Source organism: Prionailurus bengalensis, chromosome D2, assembly GCF_016509475.1.
Source record: "Prionailurus bengalensis isolate Pbe53 chromosome D2, Fcat_Pben_1.1_paternal_pri, whole genome shotgun sequence".
Taxonomy (NCBI): domain Eukaryota; kingdom Metazoa; phylum Chordata; class Mammalia; order Carnivora; family Felidae; genus Prionailurus; species Prionailurus bengalensis.
In genome coordinates this window covers 42,677,213-42,701,959 of record NC_057351.1, presented here as the reverse complement: position 1 = coordinate 42,701,959, position 24,747 = coordinate 42,677,213, and the positions used below count along the sequence as shown (strand labels likewise).

At 35.6% G+C, this 24,747-nt stretch overlaps 1 protein-coding gene across 9 annotated transcripts in view; it reads right to left on the bottom strand.

Annotated features, from left to right (window-relative positions):
- The window catches only part of CCSER2 (coiled-coil serine rich protein 2), a 201,533-nt gene that overhangs the window by 7,434 nt on the left and 169,352 nt on the right, over positions 1-24,747 (bottom strand). The window contains exons 10-11 of one of the 9 annotated variants that reach the window (XM_043596755.1): positions 9,965-10,097; positions 3,796-3,835 (exon numbers count right to left, since the gene is read on the bottom strand). The exons of 4 other annotated variants lie outside the window; for them this stretch is intronic. In XM_043596755.1, the coding sequence (XP_043452690.1) occupies positions 3,796-3,835; positions 9,965-10,097 (173 nt within the window). The remainder of the gene's footprint in view (positions 1-3,795; positions 3,836-9,964; positions 10,098-24,747) is intronic. 4 more of the 9 variants (XM_043596757.1, XM_043596756.1, XM_043596759.1 and 1 more) reach the window with 4 other exon arrangements.

Here is a 24,747-nt window from a genome sequence, read left to right as displayed (position 1 = left end):
TTAAAAAAAATCCCATATTCTAATGGATAATAAGACTTAATAAATAGGAACATCAAAGACCATTCTTTTTTTTAATGTCTGTGATATATCATACATTGTACTAGGTATAGAAAAATACGGAGCTGAATACAATGCTGTTCCTATTGTTGAGAGACCTGGTGAGGGAGATAGGTAAACAAATGATGGGGCGCCTGGGTGGCTCAGTTGGTTAAGCATCCAACTTCAGCTCAGGTCATTATCCCAAGGCTTGTGGGTTCGGGCCCCGTGTCGAGCTCTGTGCTGATAGCTTGGAGCCTGGAGCCTGCTTCGGTTTCTGTGTCTCCCTCTCTCTCTGCCCCTCCCTCACTCACACTCTGTCTCTCTCTCCCTCAAGAATAAATGAACATTAAAAAATAAATAAACAAATGATGAGACCATGCCTCAAGCATAACAACATAGGAGAACAAAAGAAAAAAATATGCCTGATTATAGGGGTCATAGAATCCAAGAATCACAAACATCTCACTGAATTTTACAAAGAGTAAGAGTTTGCCAAGTAGACAAGAAGGGAAGAACATTCAGGGTGGAGCGCCAGTACATGCTAAGCACAGAAGCAAAAAAAGAACATGGTATGTTCTAGTAACTTAAAATTGTTAGACTGAATTTGGAAAGCACAGTGCTGGTGGGAAAGCCACAGGCAAGGGCCAGCTCATGAAGAAACTCATGTCTGGCTGTGGTTCCGACTTTATGCAACAGGTGATGGGAAACACTGATAAATTTTAAACAGAGAAATAGTAAGATACAATGTTTATTTTACAGTGTCACTTTGGTGGAATTAGTGGGGAACATACAGAAGGACTGACTGTAAGCAGAACAGCCAGGTAGTATGCTACTGCTAATAGCCCAGGTGATAAACTATAAGGGTCTAAAATTAATATACTGAAAGCAAAACTGGAAAAGATTTAAAGAGATTTTAAAGGTGGTCAGGTAAGCAGCTGTTTGGAAAAAAATTAAGATGAGTTCCAGGTTTCTGGCTTTGGCGATACATGATGAGGTACTACTAATCTGTATACAAAAAATAAAAACAAATAAATAAATAAAATGCCTCTGGGGAAGTTGCCCACCAGCCCATTCATTTCGTAGCTTCAGCAACCCAAAACTCAGAGGGCAGCCTTCACGAAACTCCCTGTAGTCACAAATAAGTAGAGCTTTTAGTACTTCATTCTTGCAACTTACAGAATGGTTGGTTACTGAAGCTTCAAAATGTGGAACCATCCCCAGACTTAAAGGGCTAGGTGCTTCTAACTAGACTCAGCAACTTCAAGTCTTACTTTAGTTAGATACATCTAACTTGGCATACCATCCTGAGAATTCTCAGAAGCAACGGTTACAGGTATCAAGGTCAAGAGTGCCAGAAGCACTACTAGATAACTACAAGGGATTGACAGTATCTTCAATGATCATCTTAAATGTTTAATTTGGGCTGCTTACAAAGATAACCAGAGATATGAGCTCCTTACAGGCAAGTAACCATGCTTTATTTGTTGTTGTTGCAGTTGGTATCCCTAGTACTTGGCACATAGTATGGATTAACTATATATTTTCTAGATAAATTAATAAATAAATATTAGGAAGTGATATATTCCAGAATTGCTTCTTTGGTAATAAATAATCAAAATAGTTCCCTATTAGGTCAATGATACAGCACTAATAACCAAATAAACACAAGTTAAAAAAAAACTGATGAAAAAGAAATCATAGAACAGAAAAAAAATGTTTTCCCTAAATGAACATAATGGCTAATGTTTAGAAGGACAGCAGGAAGAATTACAAGTTAATAGGAACTCAGCACGTCCCATAATGACCTACCAGCTAAGCCACAAGTATTTTTTACTTGTATATTTCTGAATGAAGTAAGTATGGAAAACTGTCTTAACAAGCATTACATTATCTTCCATTTCTAATCCTAATAATTAAACATGATTATACATATAAAAACACCTAGCACAGGACCGCCTACCACATCAAAAGTGCTCAAAGAAATATCACCTATGATTATTAAAAGGTGTGAGAATGATGAATTCAAGCTATGGATCTTTTGTTAATGGGTTTTGGGGGAAAAAAGGCAAGTTTTTATAGCAGCATAATAAACTAGTTGCCATAGAATAAGAGGTTTCTAGGCTTCAAATAAATATTTTGGTAATGTCAGTTATATCTAAGTGTGTTAAATCCATAGCAGGCATATCTGATATGACACAGAAGTCAAGTTCCTTAAGTGCCTTCCTGAAGGTAAAATAGAGCTAGGAGATACAAGGCACTTTAAAGTATAGAAAGAATAGGGGCGCCTGGGTGGCTCAGTAGGTTGGGCAGCTGACTTTGGCTCAGGTCATGATCTCATGGCTCGTGAGTTTGAGCCCCATGTCGGGCTTTGTGTGACAGCTCGGAGCCTGGAGACTGTTACAGATTCTGTGTCTCCCTTGCTCTCTGCCCTTCCCCCGTTCACACTTTGTCTCTCTCTCTCAAAAATAAACATTAAAAATTAAAAAAAAAAAGTCTAGAAAGAATTTATATACAACTATACGGAGGACCTAGTACAACACAATACTGAGTCATTTAGCTTTTGGAGTCAGACTGATCTACGTTTGAGTTTCTGCCTCCATTACTTACTATCGGTGAGATATTGGGTAAATTATCTTACTATTCTGAGATGGAATTTCATAATTTATACAATGAGGATAATAATGGATTTTACACTTCATTGAATTATTGTAAATAATAAATGATAACTAAGCATACAAAGTGCTTAGTATAGTGGTTGACACATTACCAATACCTGAGAAATGCTATATTCTGGGCTATGAGAGAACAGTTTCCCTTCTTTCCAGGGATAAATAATCAAACACTAAGTTTGCATGCATGATCTCTACTTATCACAAGACCATCAGTGGAAAGTACAGTCTTATTTTTGTAGATGAGTAAATTGAGGTTAAAAGAAATTAAGTAACACTGAAATTCACACATTTTAGCAAATGGCCAAGCCAGAATTTGAACCGAGGAAATTTAAAATGTAGCACTAAAACTGTATTATTCTGTTATTTGTGTAATTCCAATGAGTTCACAAACTTTCAGAATATGTGGTATAGCCAGAAGATTATTTAAAAAGTAGCCAGAAGTTTATTTTAAAAACTTTATAGGCAAATTCAATACCGACATTCAGATACTAACTTTCCTGGGTAATGCCCTACTTTCTTTCTTAACTGATCTATCCTACACAGGAGATGTCTCAGACACCAAACTCAAGCCACACTATATAGCAGTATTTTTGGAAAAAAAGTGGTTCCAAGTGACCTACTGGTGGAAATAAACTGAATAAAAGGAAAGGCAAATTAGCATTCATCACAGAGAAAAACTTCACCTTCACTGTTTCATACCATTTCAAAGATTTCTAGCATTAGCATAAGAAAAAATACTCCTATCAGTTTCTGTAAACATTTTGGGCTAGATGGCAGCTAGAAACATCAAGTCCTGACTGAGAAAAATATGTCCAAGTGTTATAAGGTAGAAAGCAGGAAGTGTTCTAAAGTGTAACAATGCATAGCAGACACAGGAATTACCTAAAATTATTTTCTTGTTACATACAAGTTTATTATTACTAAATACATTTTAAAGAATAAAAGGAAGATGGAAATGGACCCATCTGTAACATGCCTGTATTTTCATGCAGGCTCTGACATGCATCATGCAAACTGGAAAAAACAAAAACAAAAGAGTGACTATGAGGAAGGTGGTAGGAAAAAATCTGAAATTGTACTGTACCACGCTTTGTCAGAGAAGTAATGGACTAACTTCTCAACTCCTTGCCAATGGCATAATGGGAGAGCAGAGACAAGAAAAAGACAGGACAATGGTGTCAGAGACCACACATAACACCAAGGAATTGCCATGACTGGGTATAGCAGCCAACAGTATTTGCTTTGCTTTTGTTGTGTTTTCCTAGGCAGTATTATTTTACTTAGTATATTTGTATAAAATAAAAACATTTTTAATAAATTTATACTTTCTTGCTAAAGAGGTTTGCAAGTTAATGTAAATATTCATAACCACATAACAATATTATGTAAAGCTTCTCACACTTAAAAGGAATCATTTGAAGAATCTTACCAGTTAAAATACAGATAGAATTTTGATACAACTTAATATTCATACTCCGTAGATCTAAAATGGTTCAGCCACATGTATCCCTTACAAAGCAAGTAGAAATTATTTCTTTAATAGTTTCAGAGTCTTGCACATTGTAAACTAAATACAATTCAATACAATTCAAAAACTAATGTTTTTTACTTTTATTACTGTTGCTACATTAAAGACCAGTTCAAGTATAATCTGATCTTCATGTCTTAAATGTGATGTTCTAAATTAATAAGCAAGGTCTCCACACATCACTATAAAGATGGAAGACATGAACGGATTCCTAGCCTAACATAACTAGATTCAAAGAATTCTGTTCTATAATTCACATGAAACTTTCGAAAGTTTATTGGGAACCAGGAATGCTCTTATTCATAACTCTAGATCTCATAATGGTGCCTCTAGATCTCAGAGAATTTAGATAAGTGATTAATAAATAGAAATTATATATAAACAAATTCTGAGATAAGGAGTTCCATAGCTTTTGTAAGTTGATCAGTGAACTTCTTTAAAAACTATTAAACTGATTATTGACTTAAGTAAGCATTTACTACACAGGCACAATCAATTTCAGATGCTTAATTTTCCTGGGTCTTTATCTCTAAGACACAGAACCTATTAGCATTTACCTCTGGGATTCAGAGTTCAGAAAATAAAACTAAACATCATAATAGTACAAGTCCATTGGTGTGACCAGTAAGCATGGTATATTTATCCAGAGTAAGATACTGCAGGCATTATGATACAACAAATATGACTAACAAAACAATCCCACAATCTACAGAGCAGGTTGTTTTAAAAAGCTTATACAGAAAACAGCGATTGCTGGGTTTCTTCATATGGGAAAGTTCCCAGAGAAACTAGTTTATGGGACAGCCTCCTGGACCATGAGTTTGATGCACATTTCTAGTCAATTAACCAAAGACTAAACAGCACTTGAAAATAAACAGCACTTGAAATTAGCTGCAAAAAAGGACAGAGTGCCATATTCTATTTGTTCAGTTTTTACTGAGTTACTCTAGTTACCAATTCACTGAAAAATATTTTATTTTTATGAAAAGTCACTCCCAGAGCTAATTTCTCATTAAAGCACTGAAGCTAACGCTGCACTTACATATAAAATTGATGACAGTCACATGGTAGAGCCAGATTGAGCCATGTTAATGTATACCCTATGAACACGTTTAGCAATTCAACAATATACATCAAGTGTTTCTAGAAAGTGCACACACCCTTTGTTTAAGTAACACCCTTCCAGTAATCTACCTAAGAGAGATGATGATACTGATCTATACACAAGAATAAACTGCACTGTAAGAATATATTTCATAGGGAAAATTGGAAACAACATCAATGCTCAATAATATTAATTAAAATGATTAGTCATTAATTAAATTAATATTAATGAAAATTATAGTATATCCACATAATGTATTATCATGTATCCATTAAAATGATGTTTTCAAGAAATATTTACTATATGAAAAATGTTCATGTAATGATGCTATGTGAAAAAAAGCAAAACCAAAAATAGGGAGGAAAATGAGAATATTATATGTTCTAAGAGAAAGTACTATTTCATACAACTTTTATCTGAATTTTAAATACACACACGTGTGTTGGGTTGTAAATACATAATTTCATTTAGTAAATATATACTGGGTTGTTGATATAAAATGAATTTGTAAGTGTCATTTGTCAAAAAGGTTTGTGAGGGGCGCCTGGGTGGCGCAGTCGGTTAAGCGTCCGACTTCAGCCAGGTCACGATCTCGCGGTCCGTGAGTTCGAGCCCCGCGTCAGGCTCTGGGCTGATGGCTCAGAGCCTGGAGCCTGTTTCCGATTCTGTGTCTCCCTCTCTCTCTGCCCCTCCCCCGTTCATGCTCTGTCTCTCTCTGTCCCAAAAATAAATAAACGTTGAAAAAAAAATTAAAAAAAAAAAAAAAAAAAAGGTTTGTGAAATATCCTCTGAGGGTTATAAAAGGAAGAAGAGGAGGAGGATATAAGACAATGTAATCATTATTAATGTTATTCTGGGAAGAATATAGTTAGTTATTATACTATAAATTTAGAAATCAGGCAATACTAACACTACATCAAGAAACTGCTGAGCTATGAAGACACATGTATACAAACTTATGTTATTTTTGTTATTTAAAATCAAATTTTGCCTCATCTAAGTTACTGCACATGGAAGGTTAGGTCGATAAGATTTGTAAATTCTTTCAAGCCAAGATATTAAAGAGCTAATTCAACAGTCTTTTTAGGCATGACAATAAATAGACATTATTTCAAAACATACTTCTTGAAAAGTCAAGTATTCCTAAAAGCATATGCTCTGGCAAGAAGTGCTACTTGAGATTACCATTAAGGCTTTTTACTCGCTAAAAGCAATTTTTTAAATTAAATTTTCCTACTATGAGGTGGGTTATTTATCATTTTAATTTTACACAATTGGCAATTAAAAAGACGAAACCAGTATTAGTTAAAATATTTGGACAAAAGCTGAATGAAGTTAAGACAATAAGAAGACCCCTTCTATGTCTAAGTGTAGATATCTTCTACTAACCCAGAGAAAAATTTAATTTGAAATTGGAAGAGAAGCATCATCCAGTTGAGATTAGTAATATACTCAAGAAAAGAAATATAAGTCAAAATTTCCTGAGAAAGAAAATATATATATATGCGTGTGTGTATGTACACACACACACACACACACACACACACACACACACACCAGGATTTTCTTAGACTTATCCTTAAATTCAGCAAGAACATCCTTGGCCAATGCAGCTCTCTGGAGTCACCAGAGCTAAATATTCCCTGTAAACATTAATTATTTCACTCTCCACATATCCAGAACAGGCTATCTCATTATGCTGGAAGGTCTACTATTCTTAATTAAAAACAAAAAGAAAACCAGATTGTCCTTCCTGAGACTAACAGCCAAGCTTGCCTTGCTTCTGCGTTTAGAAAAAAAGGCAGTTTACTTATATTGATGCTCAAGAGGGCCTTGGAAAGAACTTACTAATGAAAGAGATTATAATAAAGGAGAACTCTCTCAACTATCTACCATCACTTACAGAATTAGTCTCTTCAAAAATCAGCCCTAGGAATCATATACTGACTGACACAGAGACAAACATTATTTCAATAAATATAAGTTTAGTGAAGGAAGGGGGAGATCTATTCCAAACCCTGATAAAAACCACTGTATTCCATACCCTTCTCCTTTTCTATATTAAAAAAAAGAATTTAATATTCTAAAATTTCTAAAAAATTTTTAAATTCTGTATTTTATCATTTATAATTTACATAATTCTATAATTTCATATTCTACAGAAATTCTATACTTTAAAGACATTTAAAATATTCTTAAAATTTTAAATTAGTAATATTTTATTAATAAGCTGCTTTAGTTTTCAGAGGAAATCCAAAACAGTGTAGTAGTTTAGGACATATTTTTCCTCTAAAGGAACCTTCCCAGCTCAGTAAGAAATATCAAAAAGCCATGAACAAGTCCTCTAATTATTACTTTCCACAAATAGGGTCTTACAAGTCTCAATGATCAAGTTTCAGGGCCAGTTCTCTTAACTATTACCCAAGAAAAAACTCCAATATTGGTGTATTATCCTCTAGGTGGCTACCCAAAACTTTCTTCTTACTAATTTGAAGATGCAGAGAAAGAAGGTTTGATCTAGAAAAGGCAGAAAGACAGAATTTTGATAGTGTTGATAGTGCTGCTTCATAGTCGGAAAATAAAAGGTAGCTTTTGACCCAAGAGGAAAGGAAGAAGCATTTGAAAATGGAGGACTAATAAATGACTCAACAGAGGGACAAGAAAATTCTAAAGCTATACAAGTAAGAAACTAGTGAAATGAGTGTTTCTGAGAAACATGTTTTGAAAACAAATGTAAACCTCTGTTTGCAATACAGAATAATTAACCTTAAATTTCAATTCCGTATTATAGCTAGTTGAAGGGAAGGAGAATGAGGGAGAAAAATGGTGGGAGGAAAGGAGAAGAGCTACAAGGGGTTAAATTCAAGGCAGAAATGTTAATCTGAGATAAATCTGTCAAACCATGCAATTTACTGGCTGCAGGCCTAAAAATATATTATCATGTTATAGTTGCCCTTTGAAATTCAGATTCGTTTACTAGCATTTTAATGTAATTTCTTATGTGCTAGTGGTATCAAAATAGAGGAGAGAGGAAAGGAAAGTACTTAAAGAGAAGAAAAAGGAGGGCTACAGAGGTGGTGGGAGATGGAAAAGGAGGAAGATGAGGAGGAGGAAAAATCCTTTTCTTGGTGCTTCAATTAAACAAATTAACTTGGTAATAAATAATTTGATATAAAAGCCTATTTTTCTACCCTATTTTTCTTTATGCTCATTTTAATTTATATTTATTTATTTTTTTAAGTATGCTCCACGCCAGCACGGAGCCCAAGGGAGGGCTGGAACTCACAACCCTGGGACCAAGAACGAGATCAAGAGTTGCACACTCAACCCACTGAGCCACCCACAAGTTCCAATCCTATTTTTCTTTAAAACAGAAAGCACAGGGGCGCCTGGGTGGTTCAGTCAGTTAAGCTTCCGACTTCGGCTCAGGTCATGATCTCATGGTTCATGGGTTCGAGCCCACATCGGGCTCTGTGCTGACAGCTCAGATCCTGGACCCTGCTTCAGATAATGTGTCTCCCTCTGTCTCTGCCCTTCCCCTGTTCACGCTCTGTCTCTCAAAAGTAAATAAATGTAAAAAAAAATTAAAAAGAAATAAGTAAAATAAAACAGAAAACACAGAAGGGAGGGCGATGTTAATAGCCAAAAAATAAGCTTCAAACCTTGCTTCAAATTCATGCTGATAGCTCATAATTTTCCAAATTCCCATAAATGAATTTTTATTTGAATAAATCACATTTCCTAATTTTAACTGCTTAAAATTTCTCCCTTTTGGACCTTTCATACTTCACATGGATAAAGATAATTTATAAAAAAATTGATGTGAATCAAAAATCAGGGCAAATCCATGGAGAAGGCATAAAAGTGACTGATTGACAATATTAGTATCTCTTTTTCATTAATATTAGCTTTTTTTGGGTGACTTTTCAAAAAAGATAAAATATAACCAACTTACCAGGTGTACTTAAGTACATAATATAACATAAACACTGTTTAGGAAAGCAGATTTAATGTAAACAAAAATTTTCTTAAGTCAATTACTAAATCATTAGAAATGTTAGTAAATCATGCATATTCAAAAGCCATTTTCTTCTGTACTGTAAAGCAATTGGATGAATTATAAAACCATATTAGTTGTTAAAAAATACCCTTAAAGAATGATTAAAAAGACTTCTTTTAGATGACAGTGAAATGCAATCAAAGTTTTTTGATTAGGAAATATTTAAAGAAATGTGCAATGGTCTAGTAAAGCCTGCTCCCTCAATAGTATGCATCTGGCCATATCACTGTAGGAACTGTGTACTTTTTTTTTTTAACATAACTAGATTAAAAAAATTGTTATTCATATATCTCAAGGTCACTAAAAAAGAAAATACATTAAAGGCAGATGCATGTCAGCAGGTCTGGGTCACTGGCAATAGGTTTAAACAGTATTAGAATGAAATTAACTTCAGGTAGTTTTCCTAAGGCTCTAAGTAGATGTCTATTCACATGCAGTCAAAGGAAGAGTTAATTAAGAGAAGAGAGCCCAGGGAGTGCTGATTTAGCACATGCCTGCAGGTCACTCTGGACAGGAGAGAGGGTGCTGGGGAAGGGATAGGTCATGCAGAAGGGCAATACCATGAAGGGGAAGCCAGAGCAGGATAGGAGTGAGAGACACAGACTCACTCTGTCTGCGGTGCGGCGGAACAGTCCGTGGGATCCCCTGGAAGGAGCCCTGCCAAGGAGAGAAGGAGGGAGCAGAATACCCACCCTGTGCAGAGAGAGATGGGGTGGGGAGGTATAATAAAAAAGGGAACCGAAAAATAGAGAAACCAAAGTCATACTTTAAAAAAAAAAATAACAATAGTGTTAATAAGAAGACAGATTTCATTTTTTTAAATATAGGTAGTTCAAATGATTAAAATACATCATAATAGAAAATTAGGTATTTTTCATATATTAAAAAATTATTTTCCCCTAATATTTATAGTTAACACATAAGAAATAAAAAATATATATTCTTCCTGGTATACATTACATTTATCATTATAGCTTTTTTTACAACAGCAGATTCCAGTCTTTTGCAAAATTTGAAAGCATTTAAAAGGGGAGATACACTTTTAAGTATTAAACACAGAAATTGCATCAATTATATAAATCAGGCAGCAAAAAAAACTATCATACCAAAAATGTTTACTTCTTTTTAAATCATAGGTTTTCAGAAGATTAACAGGTAAAATAAAGAACACTGGTTGAAGATAGCAGAACCAACATAGCATTAAAAAGACTGTGAATGTTTTGAGAGTGAGTACTGTCAAGAATGTGACATACAGGCCACAGGTTAAACATGCATGCTTTTTTTTTTTTAATTTATTTTTTTTAATTTACATTCCAGTTAGTTATCATATAGTGCAACAATGATTTCAGGAGAGGATTCCTTGAAGCCCCTTACCCATTTAGCCCATCCCCCCCTCCCACAACCCCTCCAGCAACCCTCTGTTTGTTCTCCATATTTAAGAGTCTCTTCTGTTTTGTCCCCCTCCCTGTTTTTATATTATTTTTGCTCCCCTTCCCTTATGTTCATCTGTTTTCCATCTTAAAGTCCTCATATAAGTGAAGTCATATGATATTTGTCTTTCTCTGACTAATTTCGCTTAGCATAATACCCTCTAGTTCCATCCACATAGTTACAAATGGCAAGATTTCATTCTTTTTGATTGCCTAGTAATACTCCATTGTGTGTGTATATATATATATATATACACCATATCTTCTTTATCCATTCATCCATCGATGGACATTTGGGCTCTTTCCGTACTTTGGCTATTGTTGATAGTGCTGCTATAAACATGGGGGTGCATGTGTCCCTTCAAAATAGCATACCTGTATTCCTTGGATAAATACCTAGTAGTGCAATTGCTGGGTTGTAGGGTAGTTCTATTTTTAATTTTTTCAGGAACCTCCATATTGTTTTCTAGAGTGCAGGTATGCTTTTTAAAATGAATAATTTATGGCTTCTTAGATTTACTTAATAACAGATTATCAGAATTGGAATACACCTGCAATGGCATTTACTTCAGTCTCCTCACTTGGGTCATCAAGCAAGAAAAAATTTATTCAATGTCCCACAAATAGGACAAAATTGGGTCTCAGGTCTGTTCCTGGCCTCCTCACCAACTGAAATACATCCACAAATAAAATTATTAAAACACTAACAAATCATCAAGGAAAATGAGCTGTAAATCATTATACCCAGTTCAATTTGCAAAAGAAAGTATGCATAATTTTTAGACCAATTAATTGGACAGAGAAATAATTTATTAGAAGATTACTAACATAGTTTATTGGTGTTTACAGTTTTCATAAACACTAGTCCAAATAAATTTTTTTCCCACTTGTTTATCAATATTTCTTGGCCCAGTTCAATATAATCAGGTATTCCTTTAAATTTAAGAGTAATCGTAGCTACACTGCTCATATAAAACAAAAACAAAATGATCCACTTTCTATGTTAATGAAGAGGAAAAACAGCTCCAAGGAACCACATGGAATTAATGATCTTTAGAATATCCTAGTTAAATAAGATCCTACCTTTTGAAATTATCTTTTCTCCACTAACTTGGCCATAGATGTTTGCAAAAATAGCTTACAAAATATTTAATAGGGTGATGATCCCCAGTGCTCTCCAAAAATATTACCTGATACAATTCTATTTTGCTGTTTCAGAAATGTTTTGGTTCAAAACCTTTACACAAAACAAGTCCTCAACCAAGAAGGGACATGCACTTTTCCTATGAGTATCACCAAGGCCAGCCACTGCTCTGGGTAAAGACACTTTCAGATAGGGATTTTGTACATAAGCTAAACTAGCAGTCAGGGATTCCTTTTCAAAGAAATAAATTCTCTCTGGAGTTCTGTGAATATAGTACTAACTGGGAGCCAGGGGAACTGTGCTTTTCTTTCGATCTTCCATAAGTCCTGCAACCTTGAAAAAGTCACTGATTCTTCTGAGCCTCAGTTTCATCATTTGTAAGATGAAAGACTGGAATGTGCTATAGAATGAATTATTTGTGTTCCCCCAAAATTTGATGGTGAGATGTATTTTCCCAGTGTGACGGTATTTGGAGGTAGCGACTTTGGGAGGTGATTAAGGCATGGGGGTGGAACCCTCATGAATGGAATTAGTGCCCTTATTAAAAAAAACAACAGCAGCAGCAACAACAACACAGAAAGCTCCCTAATCCCATCTACCATGAGAAGACATGATGAGATGACTGTCTATTATGAAGGCCCTCACCAGAAACTGAATCTGCCAGTGTCTTTGATCCTCGGCCTCTCAGCCCCCAAATCCATGGGAGATGGATTTCTATTGTTTATAAGCCACCCAATCTATGGTATTCTGTTATAGCTTCCCAAGCAGACTAAGACAGAATAGTTTATCTCTAAGAAACTTCTCACTTTTAGTTCTTATCAGTTACTCACATACCTGTCCTAATCCCTACTCCAGTCATTTTTATCCTTTAATTGTATAATTCTACATATATGGCATTTGAAACAACTTTGTATCAAATGGTCTCTCATGATAATTCATTATTTCTTTGAAATACTTTCAGTGTAAGTATCTGTCATGATACATAAAAATCTGACAGGAGTTTTTTGGTTTTTTGTTTTTAATTTTTTAATGTTTCTTTATTTTTTGAGAGAGAGACAGACAGACACAGCATGAGCCAGGGAAAGGCACAGAGAGAGGGAGACACAGAATCCAAAGTAAGCTCCAGGCTCTTAGCTGTTATGACAGTACAGTGCCCCATGAGGGGCTTGATCCATGGACCATGAGATCATGAACAGAGCCCAAGTCAGAAGCTTAACTGACTGAGCCACCCCGGCACCCCAAACCTGGCAGGAGTTTTAAAGGATGTTAAATGTCCTACCTTCTTTACCTGGCACACAGCAGGCTCTTAATAACTGTTTATGGATTTAAACTGTATTAAATGAAGTTACTGTATTTACCTAGAGATGAAGCTATAATATTAGGCCTGAATGCATATTACAAGCACCTAAGAATCTTAGAAATAAAACTGATGACACCCATCTTCACTCACCCAAGAGAAACAAACCATCATCTGTGGGACAGGTTTGAGCATGAGAGGGAAAGAGAGACAACCTTGTGAAATAAACACATAAATAGCTCTGCCTGCTACTGCCAAGGGGCACCCATTTAATAAACTGAACAGCTGTCATTTGAGTTTATGACTAGAAAGGCAAAAAATATTACTCATTTTACTTACTTCACTTTTCTAGTTTTCCACCTCCATCTGCCCAATTCCTATCCAGCCTTCCAAGCCCATTTCAAACCCATTCTCTAGAAGCTTTTCCGGATTCTACCTAAATTAACTATGATCACTCTTATTTATAAACACCCACATCATTTGGTGGTACTTGTCTCAGGGAATTTTTCCTCTGCTTTTCATTATATTGATTTGAATATTTTTATTATTCTTCTATCAAATATAAGCATCTTGAGAGTAATAATAGCTTTCTTACTTTCCTTGGTGTCAATCATAGCTTCATTAAGAGATGTTCACAGAAAAAGCAAGAGTGGCTATATTCATATCAAATAAAGGAAGATTCAGAGAAAACTTCCAGGCATAAAAAATTACCTTATAAAATGATAAAAGGGTCAATCTACCAAAAAGACATAGTGATCCTAAATGTATATGCGCCAAACTACAGAACTGTGTAACACACGAAACAAAAACTGACAGAACTGAACGGCCAAATCCACAATTACAGCTGGAGAATCTAACACCCCTCTCTTAATAATTGATAACACAACTAGACAATAAAATCAACAGTGATACCGAGGACTCAAGGACATCATCAACAATCAGGATCTAACCAATGTTTATAGAATACTCCATCCAGCAACAGCAAAATATGCATTCTTTTTAAGAGTCCATAGATCACTTACCACCTTTACCAGTCTAGGCGATAAAACAAACCACAACAACTAAAAGAAAAACTGCACAAAAGGTGTTTTAATATAAAGGGGACATTTAAAAAAAAAGTTTACTAATATATTTATTTAGAGAGAAAGAGCATGAAAGTGAGTGGAGGAGGAGCAGAGAAAGAGAGTGAATCTCAAGCAGGCTCCGTGCTATCAGTGCCAGCACAGAACCTGTCATGGAGCTCGAACCCATGAACCATGAGATCATGACCTGAGCTGAAATCAAGAGTCAGATGCTTAACTGACTGATCAACCCAGGTGTCCCACACAGAATGTGTGTGTGTTTTAAAGGAATGAAGTTCTTTGTTTTTTAAAGTTTATATACTCATTTTCAGAGAGACAGAGAGAGAGAGACTGAGAGAGAAAAAAATGGAGAAGGGGCAGAAAGAGAGGGAGGAGAGAATCCTAAGCAGGCTCCATGCTCAGCATGGAGCCCAACGTGGGGCTCAATCCCACCACCCTGGGATCGTGACCTGAGCTGAAATCAAGAGTCAGATGCTTAACTGATTGAGCCACCCAGGCGCCTCCAGAATGTGTTTTTGACCACCATGGAATCAAATTAGAAATCCAAAACAGAAAAATGACAGAAAAATTTCCGAACACTTGGTTACTCAACAATTCATGGATTAAATAAATCTCAAAGGAAATTAAACACACATGCGTGCGCACATGCACACACACTGAATACAAAAGAAACACATACTGAAAGTTGTGGAACACAGCTAAAGTAGTGACAGAAAAGAGAAAAAAAAAAAACCCACAAATCAACAAGCTGAACTGCACCTTAAGAAACTTGGGGGAAAAAAACCCAAAATAAACCAAAAATGAGTAGAAAGAAGGGGGCGCCTGGGTGGCTCAGTCGGTTAAGCATCCGACTTCAGCTCAGGTCACAATCTCGCGGTCCATGAGTTCGAGCCCCGCGTGGGGCTCTGGGCTAATGGCTCAGAACCTGGAGCCTGCTTCAGATTCTGTGTTTCCCTCTCTTTCTGCCCCTCCCCCGTTCATGCTCTGTCTCTCTCTGTCTCAAAAATAAATACACGTTAAAAAAAAAAAAAGAAAAAAATGAGTAGAAAGAAGGATACAATGAAGAGCAGAAACTACTGAAACTGAACACAGAAAAACAGAGGTAATCAAAGAGATAAAAAGTTGGTTCTTTGAAAAGTTCAACAAAATTGACAGATCACTGCAAATGATAAAGAATATCAAAGAGAAGACTTAAATTAGCAAAATTAGGAATGAAACAGGGTATCAATACAGATCCTCCAGCCATTAAAAAGACGGCAAGACAATACTATAAACAACTTTATAGTCATAAATTTGACAAAAGAAGATATGGATGAATTCATCAAAACCACAAACTATGAAAACTCATCTGAGTTGAAAGAAATCACTTGAATAGGTCTATAACAATTAAAAAACTCCCCCAGGGACACCTGGGTGGCTCAGTCAGTTGAGCGTTTGTTCGACTCTTGATCTCACCTTAGGTCATGATCTGACAGCTTGTGATATCGAGCCTGCTTGGGATTCTCTCTCTCCCTCTCTTTCTGCCCCTTCCCAGCTCATGCTCTTTCTCTCTCTCTCTCTCAAAATAAATAATAAATAAACTTAAACCCTGCCCCCCGCAAAAGAAATCTCCAGGCCTAGGTGGTTCACTGGAGAATTCCACCAAGTGTTTAAACAATTAATACCAATTCTACACAATCTCTTCCAGAAAACAGAACTAGAGGAAAAAATACTTTCCCACTCATTTATGAGGCTAGAATTACCCTAAAACAAAGCCAGACAAAGATAGTACACCCCCACCCCAAAACAACAATTACTCCTCACAAATACAAACGTAAACAATCCTTAATACCAGTGAATAATTCAGAAATACATAAAAGAATTATATACCATGACTAAATGGGGTTTAGGTCCACAAGACTGATTCAAAAACAATGAATGCAATCAGTAGGCTAAAGCAAAAAAACAAAACAAAACAAAACAAAACATATGTTCGTATATATTAGTATAGCAAAAGCATTTAGCAAAATCAACACACATTCATGATGAAAACTCTCAACAAACGAAGAATAGAAAGGAAGTTCCTCAACTAGCATCTTTCAAATATCTATAGCTAACATTCATTTAACGGTGAAAGACTGAATGCTTTTCCCCGTAAATCAGGAACATGGCAAGAATGCCCACCTTCATAATTCTTATTCAACTTACTACTGGAAGTTCTAACCAGTGGCATAATGCAAGCAAAGAAAAGATATATAGATCAAAAAGTAAAAACACTGTTCATATTTGCAGATGACAGGATAGTCCATGTAGAAAATCCAGATCTACAGGAAAAACTCCCAGAACTTGTGGGTTTAATAAGTTCATAGGATATAAGATCCATATACAAAAATCAATTGTATTTCTAAATACCAGCAATGAACACATAAAACTTAAATTTAAAAGACAATGCCATTTACAATAACTCAAATTGATGAAATACATAATAAATCTAAGCATATGAAGAACTTGTATTCTAAAAACTAGAAAATGTTGGTTAAAGAAATAAAAAATGATTTAAATTAATGGAGAGCTATACCTTATTCATGGATGGGAAGAATCAACATATATTAAAGATGTTAACTCCAAAATTATATTTAAGTATAACACATTTTCTGTCAAAATCCTGGCAAGAATTTTTGTAGATAAACACACGCTAATTCTAAAATTATGTGGAAAAGCAAATAAATTAGAATATATAAACGATTATGAAAAAGAAAAAGTAGGAGGAATCACTCAAGACTTTTTATATAGTTACAGCAATCAAAACAGTGAGGTATTGGTGGAGGGGTAGATACATAGATAAATGGAACAGAGAAATCAGAAGCAGATCCCCACAAGTATATAGTTGACGGATTTTTGACAAAAACACAAAAGTAATTCAACAGAGAAAGGGTTGTATGCATGTATGTACGTATATATGTATGAATGTACTTATTTATTTTAGGTAGGCTTCATACCCAGTGCAGAGCTCAATGCAAGTTCAAACTCAGGACCCCAAGATCAAGACTTGAGCTGAGATCAAGAGTTGGATGCTTAACTGACTGAGCCACCCAGGTGCCCCATAGAAAGTATAGTCTTTTTTAATAAATGGTACAAAGCAACTGGATACTGGAAGGAAAATAATGAACCTTGACCTAAACCTCATATCTTACATAAAAATTAAGTCAAGATGGATCACAGATTCAAATGCAGAATGTAGAAGTATAAACATCTTCGATGGAAACAAACTTTTCAACGTCTTGGCCTTGGTGAAACATTTAGGCATAACACAAAAAGCACAATCCATGAAAGACAAAAAATATTCATAAATTGGACTTCATCAAAATTAAGATATTTTACTCTTGAATTACTCTGTGAGGAAGATTTCCCCAATAAGGGGAAAATTCTTGCAAACCACATACTTTACTCTTATGTAAGGACATGGATAATATATCAAGAACTCTCAAAATTCAACATTAAAAAAATTAAAAATCGAGTTACAAGATGGGAAGACATGAAGATGTATTTCAAGAAGAAAATGGCAAGTTAAATACACAAAAGACATTAGCGCCATTAGCCATTATGGAAATAGAAATTAAAACCACACTGATATATCACTAGACACTTAGCAGAATGGCTAAAATTAAAAAAATAACACTGCTAAATACTAATAAAGATGTAGAGAAACCAGGGGCACCTGGGAGGCTGACAGTTAAGTGTCTGACTCTTGATTTTGGCTCAGGTCATGATCCCACAGTTTCGTGAGTTCAAGCCCCATGTTGGGCTCTGCACAGACAGTGCAGAGCCTGCTTGGGATTCTCTCTCTTCCTTTCTCTGCCCCTCCCCCACTCGTACTGTCTCTCTCTCAAAAATAGGTAAATTTAAAAAAATATGCAGAGAAACTGTATCTCTCATACAATGTTGATGAGAATCTGTTCCAGCAGTTGTTCTGATAAGCAGTTTGGGAGTTTCTTTGAGAACTTAATACAGAATTACCATATGACCCAGAATGCACACTCTGGGCATTTATCCCAGAGAAATGAAAATTTCCTCTACACAAATACTCGCAGCAGCTTTATTTGTAATAGCCCAAAACTGGAAATGATCAAGATGTCTTTCAATAGATAAAGTGGTTAAACAAACTATAGAACATCCATATCATGGAATACTACTTGGCAATAAAAAGGAGCAAATTACTGATAGACACAACTTCTTGGATGAATTTCCTTATGCTGAGTAAAAAAAGTCAGTCTCAGGGTGCCTGGGTGGCTCAGCTGGTTGAGCGTCTGACTTTGGCTGAGTTCATGATCTTCATGGGTTCAAGCCCCGCATCAGGCTCTGTGCTGACAGCTCAGAGCCTGAAGTCTGCTTTGAATTCTGTGTTTCCCCCTTTCTCTGCCCCTCCCCTACTCGTGCTCTGTCTCTCAAAAAATAAAATAATATTTTAGAAAATTTTTTAAAAAGCCAATCTCAAAACGTCACACACTATATAATATCACTTACATAAAATTCTTGAAATCACCAAATTAAAGGTATGGAAAAACAGATAGTGGCTGCCAGGAGTTAGGAATGGTAGAGGAAGGGAATGGTCCTGACTCTTAAAAGGTAGCACACAAGGCAAAACTTCATAGTGGCACAATAATTCTGTATCTTAAATATGGTGGTTGTTGCTGGAATCTAAGCAGTAATAAAATGGCATAGAACTACAAAAATACTAATGTCAGTTTCCTGGGTTTGATATTGTATTGTAACTACATAAAGTGTAACCATTGTGGGATAATGGGTGAACCATACAAGGGATCTTTCTGTACTATTTTTGTAACTTTTTATAATCTGTGAGTATTTAAAATAAAAAGTAAAAAAAAAGAGAAGAATGAAACCATAATGCACTTTAGAGTAATACAGAGGAAAACTATTTAAAATGCTGATTACATTGGTAGGGAGAGAAAGAAAACATGTTTAAAGATATTCTCATCTCTATAAAGGTAATTTCCCTGAGTATGAAAATAAGAAAGACTATGTACTCCTTTTAACAATAAACAACTGAATTAGCTATAAAATAAATACACGACTAACTAAACCTTGAGATCAGGCAACTTCAGAAACAACAGATATCTGAGCAACACTAAGCAGCAGCACTAAGAGTAGGCACTGGCTCCCCATGATTCTATATCTATTAGTAGTGTTTCCACAACAAAAGAGAACTTGTAGAGAAGAACCTAACTTAGAAACTTAGAAGATTTAGGATTTATAAGATGTAAGGAAAGGGTGAGAGACCTGATCTTCAGCAAAAAGACAGCAGAAGCAAAGCAAGTTCCCAAATGCATGGAGCTGTTCCAGCAGTGAGTGCTGGAACACACTACACTCCTGAACTGAAGTCTGCCGTTAGTCATGGAAATTGTATGATGGAGTTGAAAGCCAGAAGGTCTAGTCCCCAAATCTGGAACACATGTCCACTATCCTCTGGTCCAGGAAGAAGAGCCTCATTCTCCTGTCCTCTCAGGTGTCCTTTGCTATCTGCTCATGAATATCATAAACTAAGAATCAGGCAATGTCTTTGATTTAGCATCCAAAACCCTTAGCACACTGGGACTGAAATATAGAACAAACTAATCAAAGTTCACTGAATGAATGAATAAATGGCTCTATGGTTTAAAAGCTGAAGGAATGTACTATTTATTTATTTATTTATTTATTTATTTGGTCAATTCCTGCTACTTAGTTCAGGTTTAAAGCCTAATCCAATGACCTCCACACAGAACTGAATTATGGCTGGTCTGAAAGGAAATGTACTCTAAATGCAAAATACCCCCCAAATGTCAAAGACTTAGTACCAGTAAAAAATAAAAAATCAGAATGTAAAATATCTCAATATCTTCTTTATATTGCTTTCATGCTCAAATAGTACTCTTGGGTTAATAAAATGTTTTATTAAAATTAATTCCACAGGGGGCCTGGGTGGCTCAGTTGGTTAGGTGTATGACTCTGGATATCAGCTCAGGTCATGATCTCACAGTTTTGTGAGATTGAACCCCGCATTGATAGCGTCCCTGTGGCAGTGTGGAGTCTGCTTGAGATTGTCTCTCTCTCCTCTCTCTGCCCTTCCCCTCACGCCTCTCATGTGTGTGCTCTCTCTCTCTCTCAAAATAAATAAATAAACTTAAAAAAATTAAATCTGCTTGTTCCGTTTTCACTCTAATTTGGATACTAGGACATTTACAAATGTGGGTCACAGTATATTTCTACTGGGGCACTAATCTAGAAGGCAGCAAGTGCCTAATTCTGTCTTAGTTGATGCCATGAAGTCATGAAGTTCCCTAAGCTCTAACCAAGAAAGTACCTTTTGCTCATCGAAATCTACTTTAAATCTTCTGATGACTTTTAAGATGAAATGGTAGATATGAGATGCTTTCTGCTAGAGAAACCACAATGGTTGTGTATAAAAACTAAGAGCAGTAGGTATGCATATGAATATATTCAATCCAAAGGGAAAAATAAAATCTACTTATAGAAAAACATGCCTGGGATATCTGACAAATAGTTTAATAATATGCATGATATTCTAATTACACTTTAAAATTGGTGGGACATAAAAAAAACAGAAACAAAGACAAAATAAGGAAAAAAAAAACCTGAAAAACAGAAGTGTCTGAACTCAGGGTTTTAGAGGCAACTTCATTTTTCTCAAGATAAAGCCTACTGAGACCAAGTCTTCACATAAAAACATTTGTGTGAGGGCCGCATGAGTGGCTCAGTTGGTTGGACGTCCGACTCTTGATTTTGGCTCAGATCATGATCTCACCGTTGGTGAGATTGAGCCCCATGTCTAGCTCACTGACAGCAGGAAGCCTGCTTGGGATCCTCTCCTCACCCTCCGTCCCTTCCTTTGCTCTCTCTCTCTCTCCTCAAATAAATAGATAAACTTAAAAAACAGAACCATTTGTGTGAACTCTGTGTGGGATAAGGCAAGGAACTGTGAGCCAATTCTGTCAGAACACTTGTAGCTCTCCCTTCAAACAGCTTTTTCTTAATGCAGAGGTGAGAACACACAAGACTTTCCACCTGAAGTTAAGAGTGTGGGGGATTTTTATCTTAGCAATGAGGAGATAAAACTTTTCCTGATTCATGATTAGTTTGCTTATTTCTCCCTCTTCTGGGAGAGCTTAGGAAACTTCCTTAGGAAACTTACTGGCTCCCAAAGGATTTGTAGCACTTGGCACTGCAACAGTGAGCTTTCCTAGTAGATAAAGCTTTATCAGTAAAGATTTGTGTCCATACACTCAAGTCCCCCCTATGCTCTTAATCTACATCTCTAGCTAATTTCTCCTGATTAATTTCATCTGAAAGACTGATTTGATCAAGATGCTTTTTTTTTTGTTTTTTGAGAGAGAGAGAGACAGAGAGACAGAGAGACAGAGAGACAGAAGGAGAAAGGGGCAGAGAAGACCAAAGAGAGAGAATCTTCAGCAGGCTCCACACTCAGTGTGGAGCCTAATGTGGGGCTCGATCCCATGATGCTGGGATCAGATGCTAAGCTGACTAAGCCACCCAGATGCCCTGATCATTTGCTTCGAGAAACCTAATAGGATCATCCATTTCTCACTAATTGTTATCATTAAATTTCTAAGAGCAAAGTCTCTTTATGTCCTGCCTACACCCTTGATGTACAAGTCAGTAAATTAAAATTCTGTATCACACAAATGAAATGGATCCCAGTAGTAGAAAACTTTGGTGGTATCATTTGTTTTTTTAACTATAGTATAGGTAAACTTTGCTTCTATCAGTGGATACTTTAAACAAAGTTTTAAAACTTCCTTTTATAATTCTGGCATTTGGTACTGGAGGGCACAGATTTAGATACCCTTAAATTTACAACTAGATAAGTCACTCAGTTGCTAAGATAGTCATATTTAATTTGTTCTTAGCCTTGAAAAACAATTCTATTTTTCAGTTAATGGTTTCAGATGTGTCCACGAAAGTTATAGTGTAACTGTTTAAAAATCAGTGTAAAGATACACATAATAGAATTCTTATTGTGTTGCCATAAATACATGCAGCTAGAATGTGATGTCTCAGCTATACAGGTGGCTCCTGTTAGCATTTGGGTCACTGGAACACAGGCCATATTCAATGGTCAATATCTAAAAATGACTCACATTAACAATTTAAAAATAGTTATATGATCACATTGTAATTATTTAAAAATTTTTTTAATGTTTATTTATTTTTGAGACAGAGAGAGAGACAGCATGAATGGGGGAGGGTCAGAGAGAGGGAGACACAGAATCTGAAACAGGCTCCAGGCTCTGAGCTGTCAGCCCAGAGCCTGACGCGGGGCTCGAACTCACGGACCGCGAGATCATGACCTGAGCCGAAGTCAGACGCTCAACCGAATGAGCCACCCAGGCGCCTCTAATTATTTGTTTAAACACCAAAGTATATGTATATTTCACTTAAAATACTTCTAGTGGCATACGTTATATATAAGCAATTAGTGAATATAAATAAATAAAAGAACTCTACAAAGAAACAAATCCTTTAATTCCCTTCAGAAATATATAGGAGTAATAATATAACACTTACCCAATTGGGAGAAAATGGCATACCAAAGTATAAAATCAGGTCATTATTCTCACATAAAAATTAACTAATAATTATGCTGCCCACTCCCAAATCAGGAAGGCATAGCGTAAAAGAAAAAGGACTTAGGAGAGTGTCCTCTTTAGACAAACCTTTAGGTTGTAATGTTCCTTTCATTTAATTTTTCATCTTCTCTCCCAAGCAAGAAAAAAAAGGGAGGGAGTGGAGTTCTCTAATAGTTACATATATCACGCTGCTAGGAACTAGACAAACTACTTTTCCTTTGAAAATTATAAACGGTTGACATGACTTTTGTGATGGGTCTGTGATAAAGATCTCCAATTTTATCTTTTCTATTTTGTAAATAGTTATGATAGGAACAACCCAAGATAATGCTATTCATAAGAATATACTTGTATACAATAATGTCCTACTATCTTTAAAAATAAACTTTTGTCAAGTTTAGGGATTTAAAATTAATCTTGGTTTCTAACATAATCACTATTTTACTAGTATTTCTAGTCTTCAACTACTTTTGTGTAAGTGATTAGATACCTTCCACATTGTTGTTCTTTCCACATTACCCGTTTCACCACTTTATCTGGGTATTTTGTCCCTCAGATGAGAATATTTCAGCAAAAGCAGACTTATCCGCTCTCCTTTGAAGGTACCATCTTCTGGTACAGCTCATTCTTATCTCTTTTTCCCTCTTTCTTCCCCTCCCTATTTCTAAAATCCATCTTCTTTATTTTCTTTCATTTCTTCCCAAAGTGTCTATTTCTTTTCATGTTTCTTTCCACTTCATAAATGGCTGTATTATACACAGTATCTCTCTCTTCTCTACCATCCTTCTCTGCTTTCTACTACAACCAGATTTCTTCCTCTGATACCAGGAAATGTTCAGAGGACATGCTTACATATCCCGCACAAATCTCCGAAGTAGATTCTGCTTCAGATCCTCAACTAACTCAGACAGTGTCAAGAAGCATATTCAAATTTCCCAAGATATTCACAGAATGGTGAAGAACCAAGGACTCAGACTATAACTTGCAATCTTCCATAAGCTTAGCCAGATCAAAAAAATGTTACCTTGGAGATTTTTAAATATAACATGTTTTGATACCCCCAAATCACTACCTAACAAACTCATTGTTGCCAAAGAAGAATCCCATTGTACCTCCCCATCATCAACATCTTGTTTAAATATGTTGGGTTCCTTCTAAAAAAAGAACACGTAGAATCAAGTGTAACTTTTAGAAGAGAAAAGAAAATCTTTATTATTATAATAAATGGTTTCTAAAAGAATTTATTTCAAATGAATCCTAAGTCCAAAAGGAAAAGAAAAATCAGAGAACAAATACAATATTTAATGTTAATAACTAATAATTATTATTTAACTAAGTAAATAAATATATGTAACTACGTATTTAACTAAATACTACTCAGTAAAATTACTTTTCCAGTAATTCCTGGATAAAAATTTGAATTCTATTTTCAAATGGGCTTTAACACCAACTTCAACTATTTCCTTAAAATAAATAAAACTGTGTTGTAGCCAAAATCATGTACTTAACTACTGCCTAAATGTATCTTCCTACCTCATCACCTTTACTTGTACTGTTCCTTTTGTCAAGGATATTTCTCCCATTCAATCTGCAAAACCTCTCTCAATCCTTCAAGGCCTTTGGGGGAAGGAACCTTGAACTAGCAGTCAGTAGCTTAAAGTTAGAGTAGTATCTCAGCCACCATTTAATTATGGAAACTTTAATATGTGATTTAATCTCCCTGATTTTTGTTAACTAGATAACTA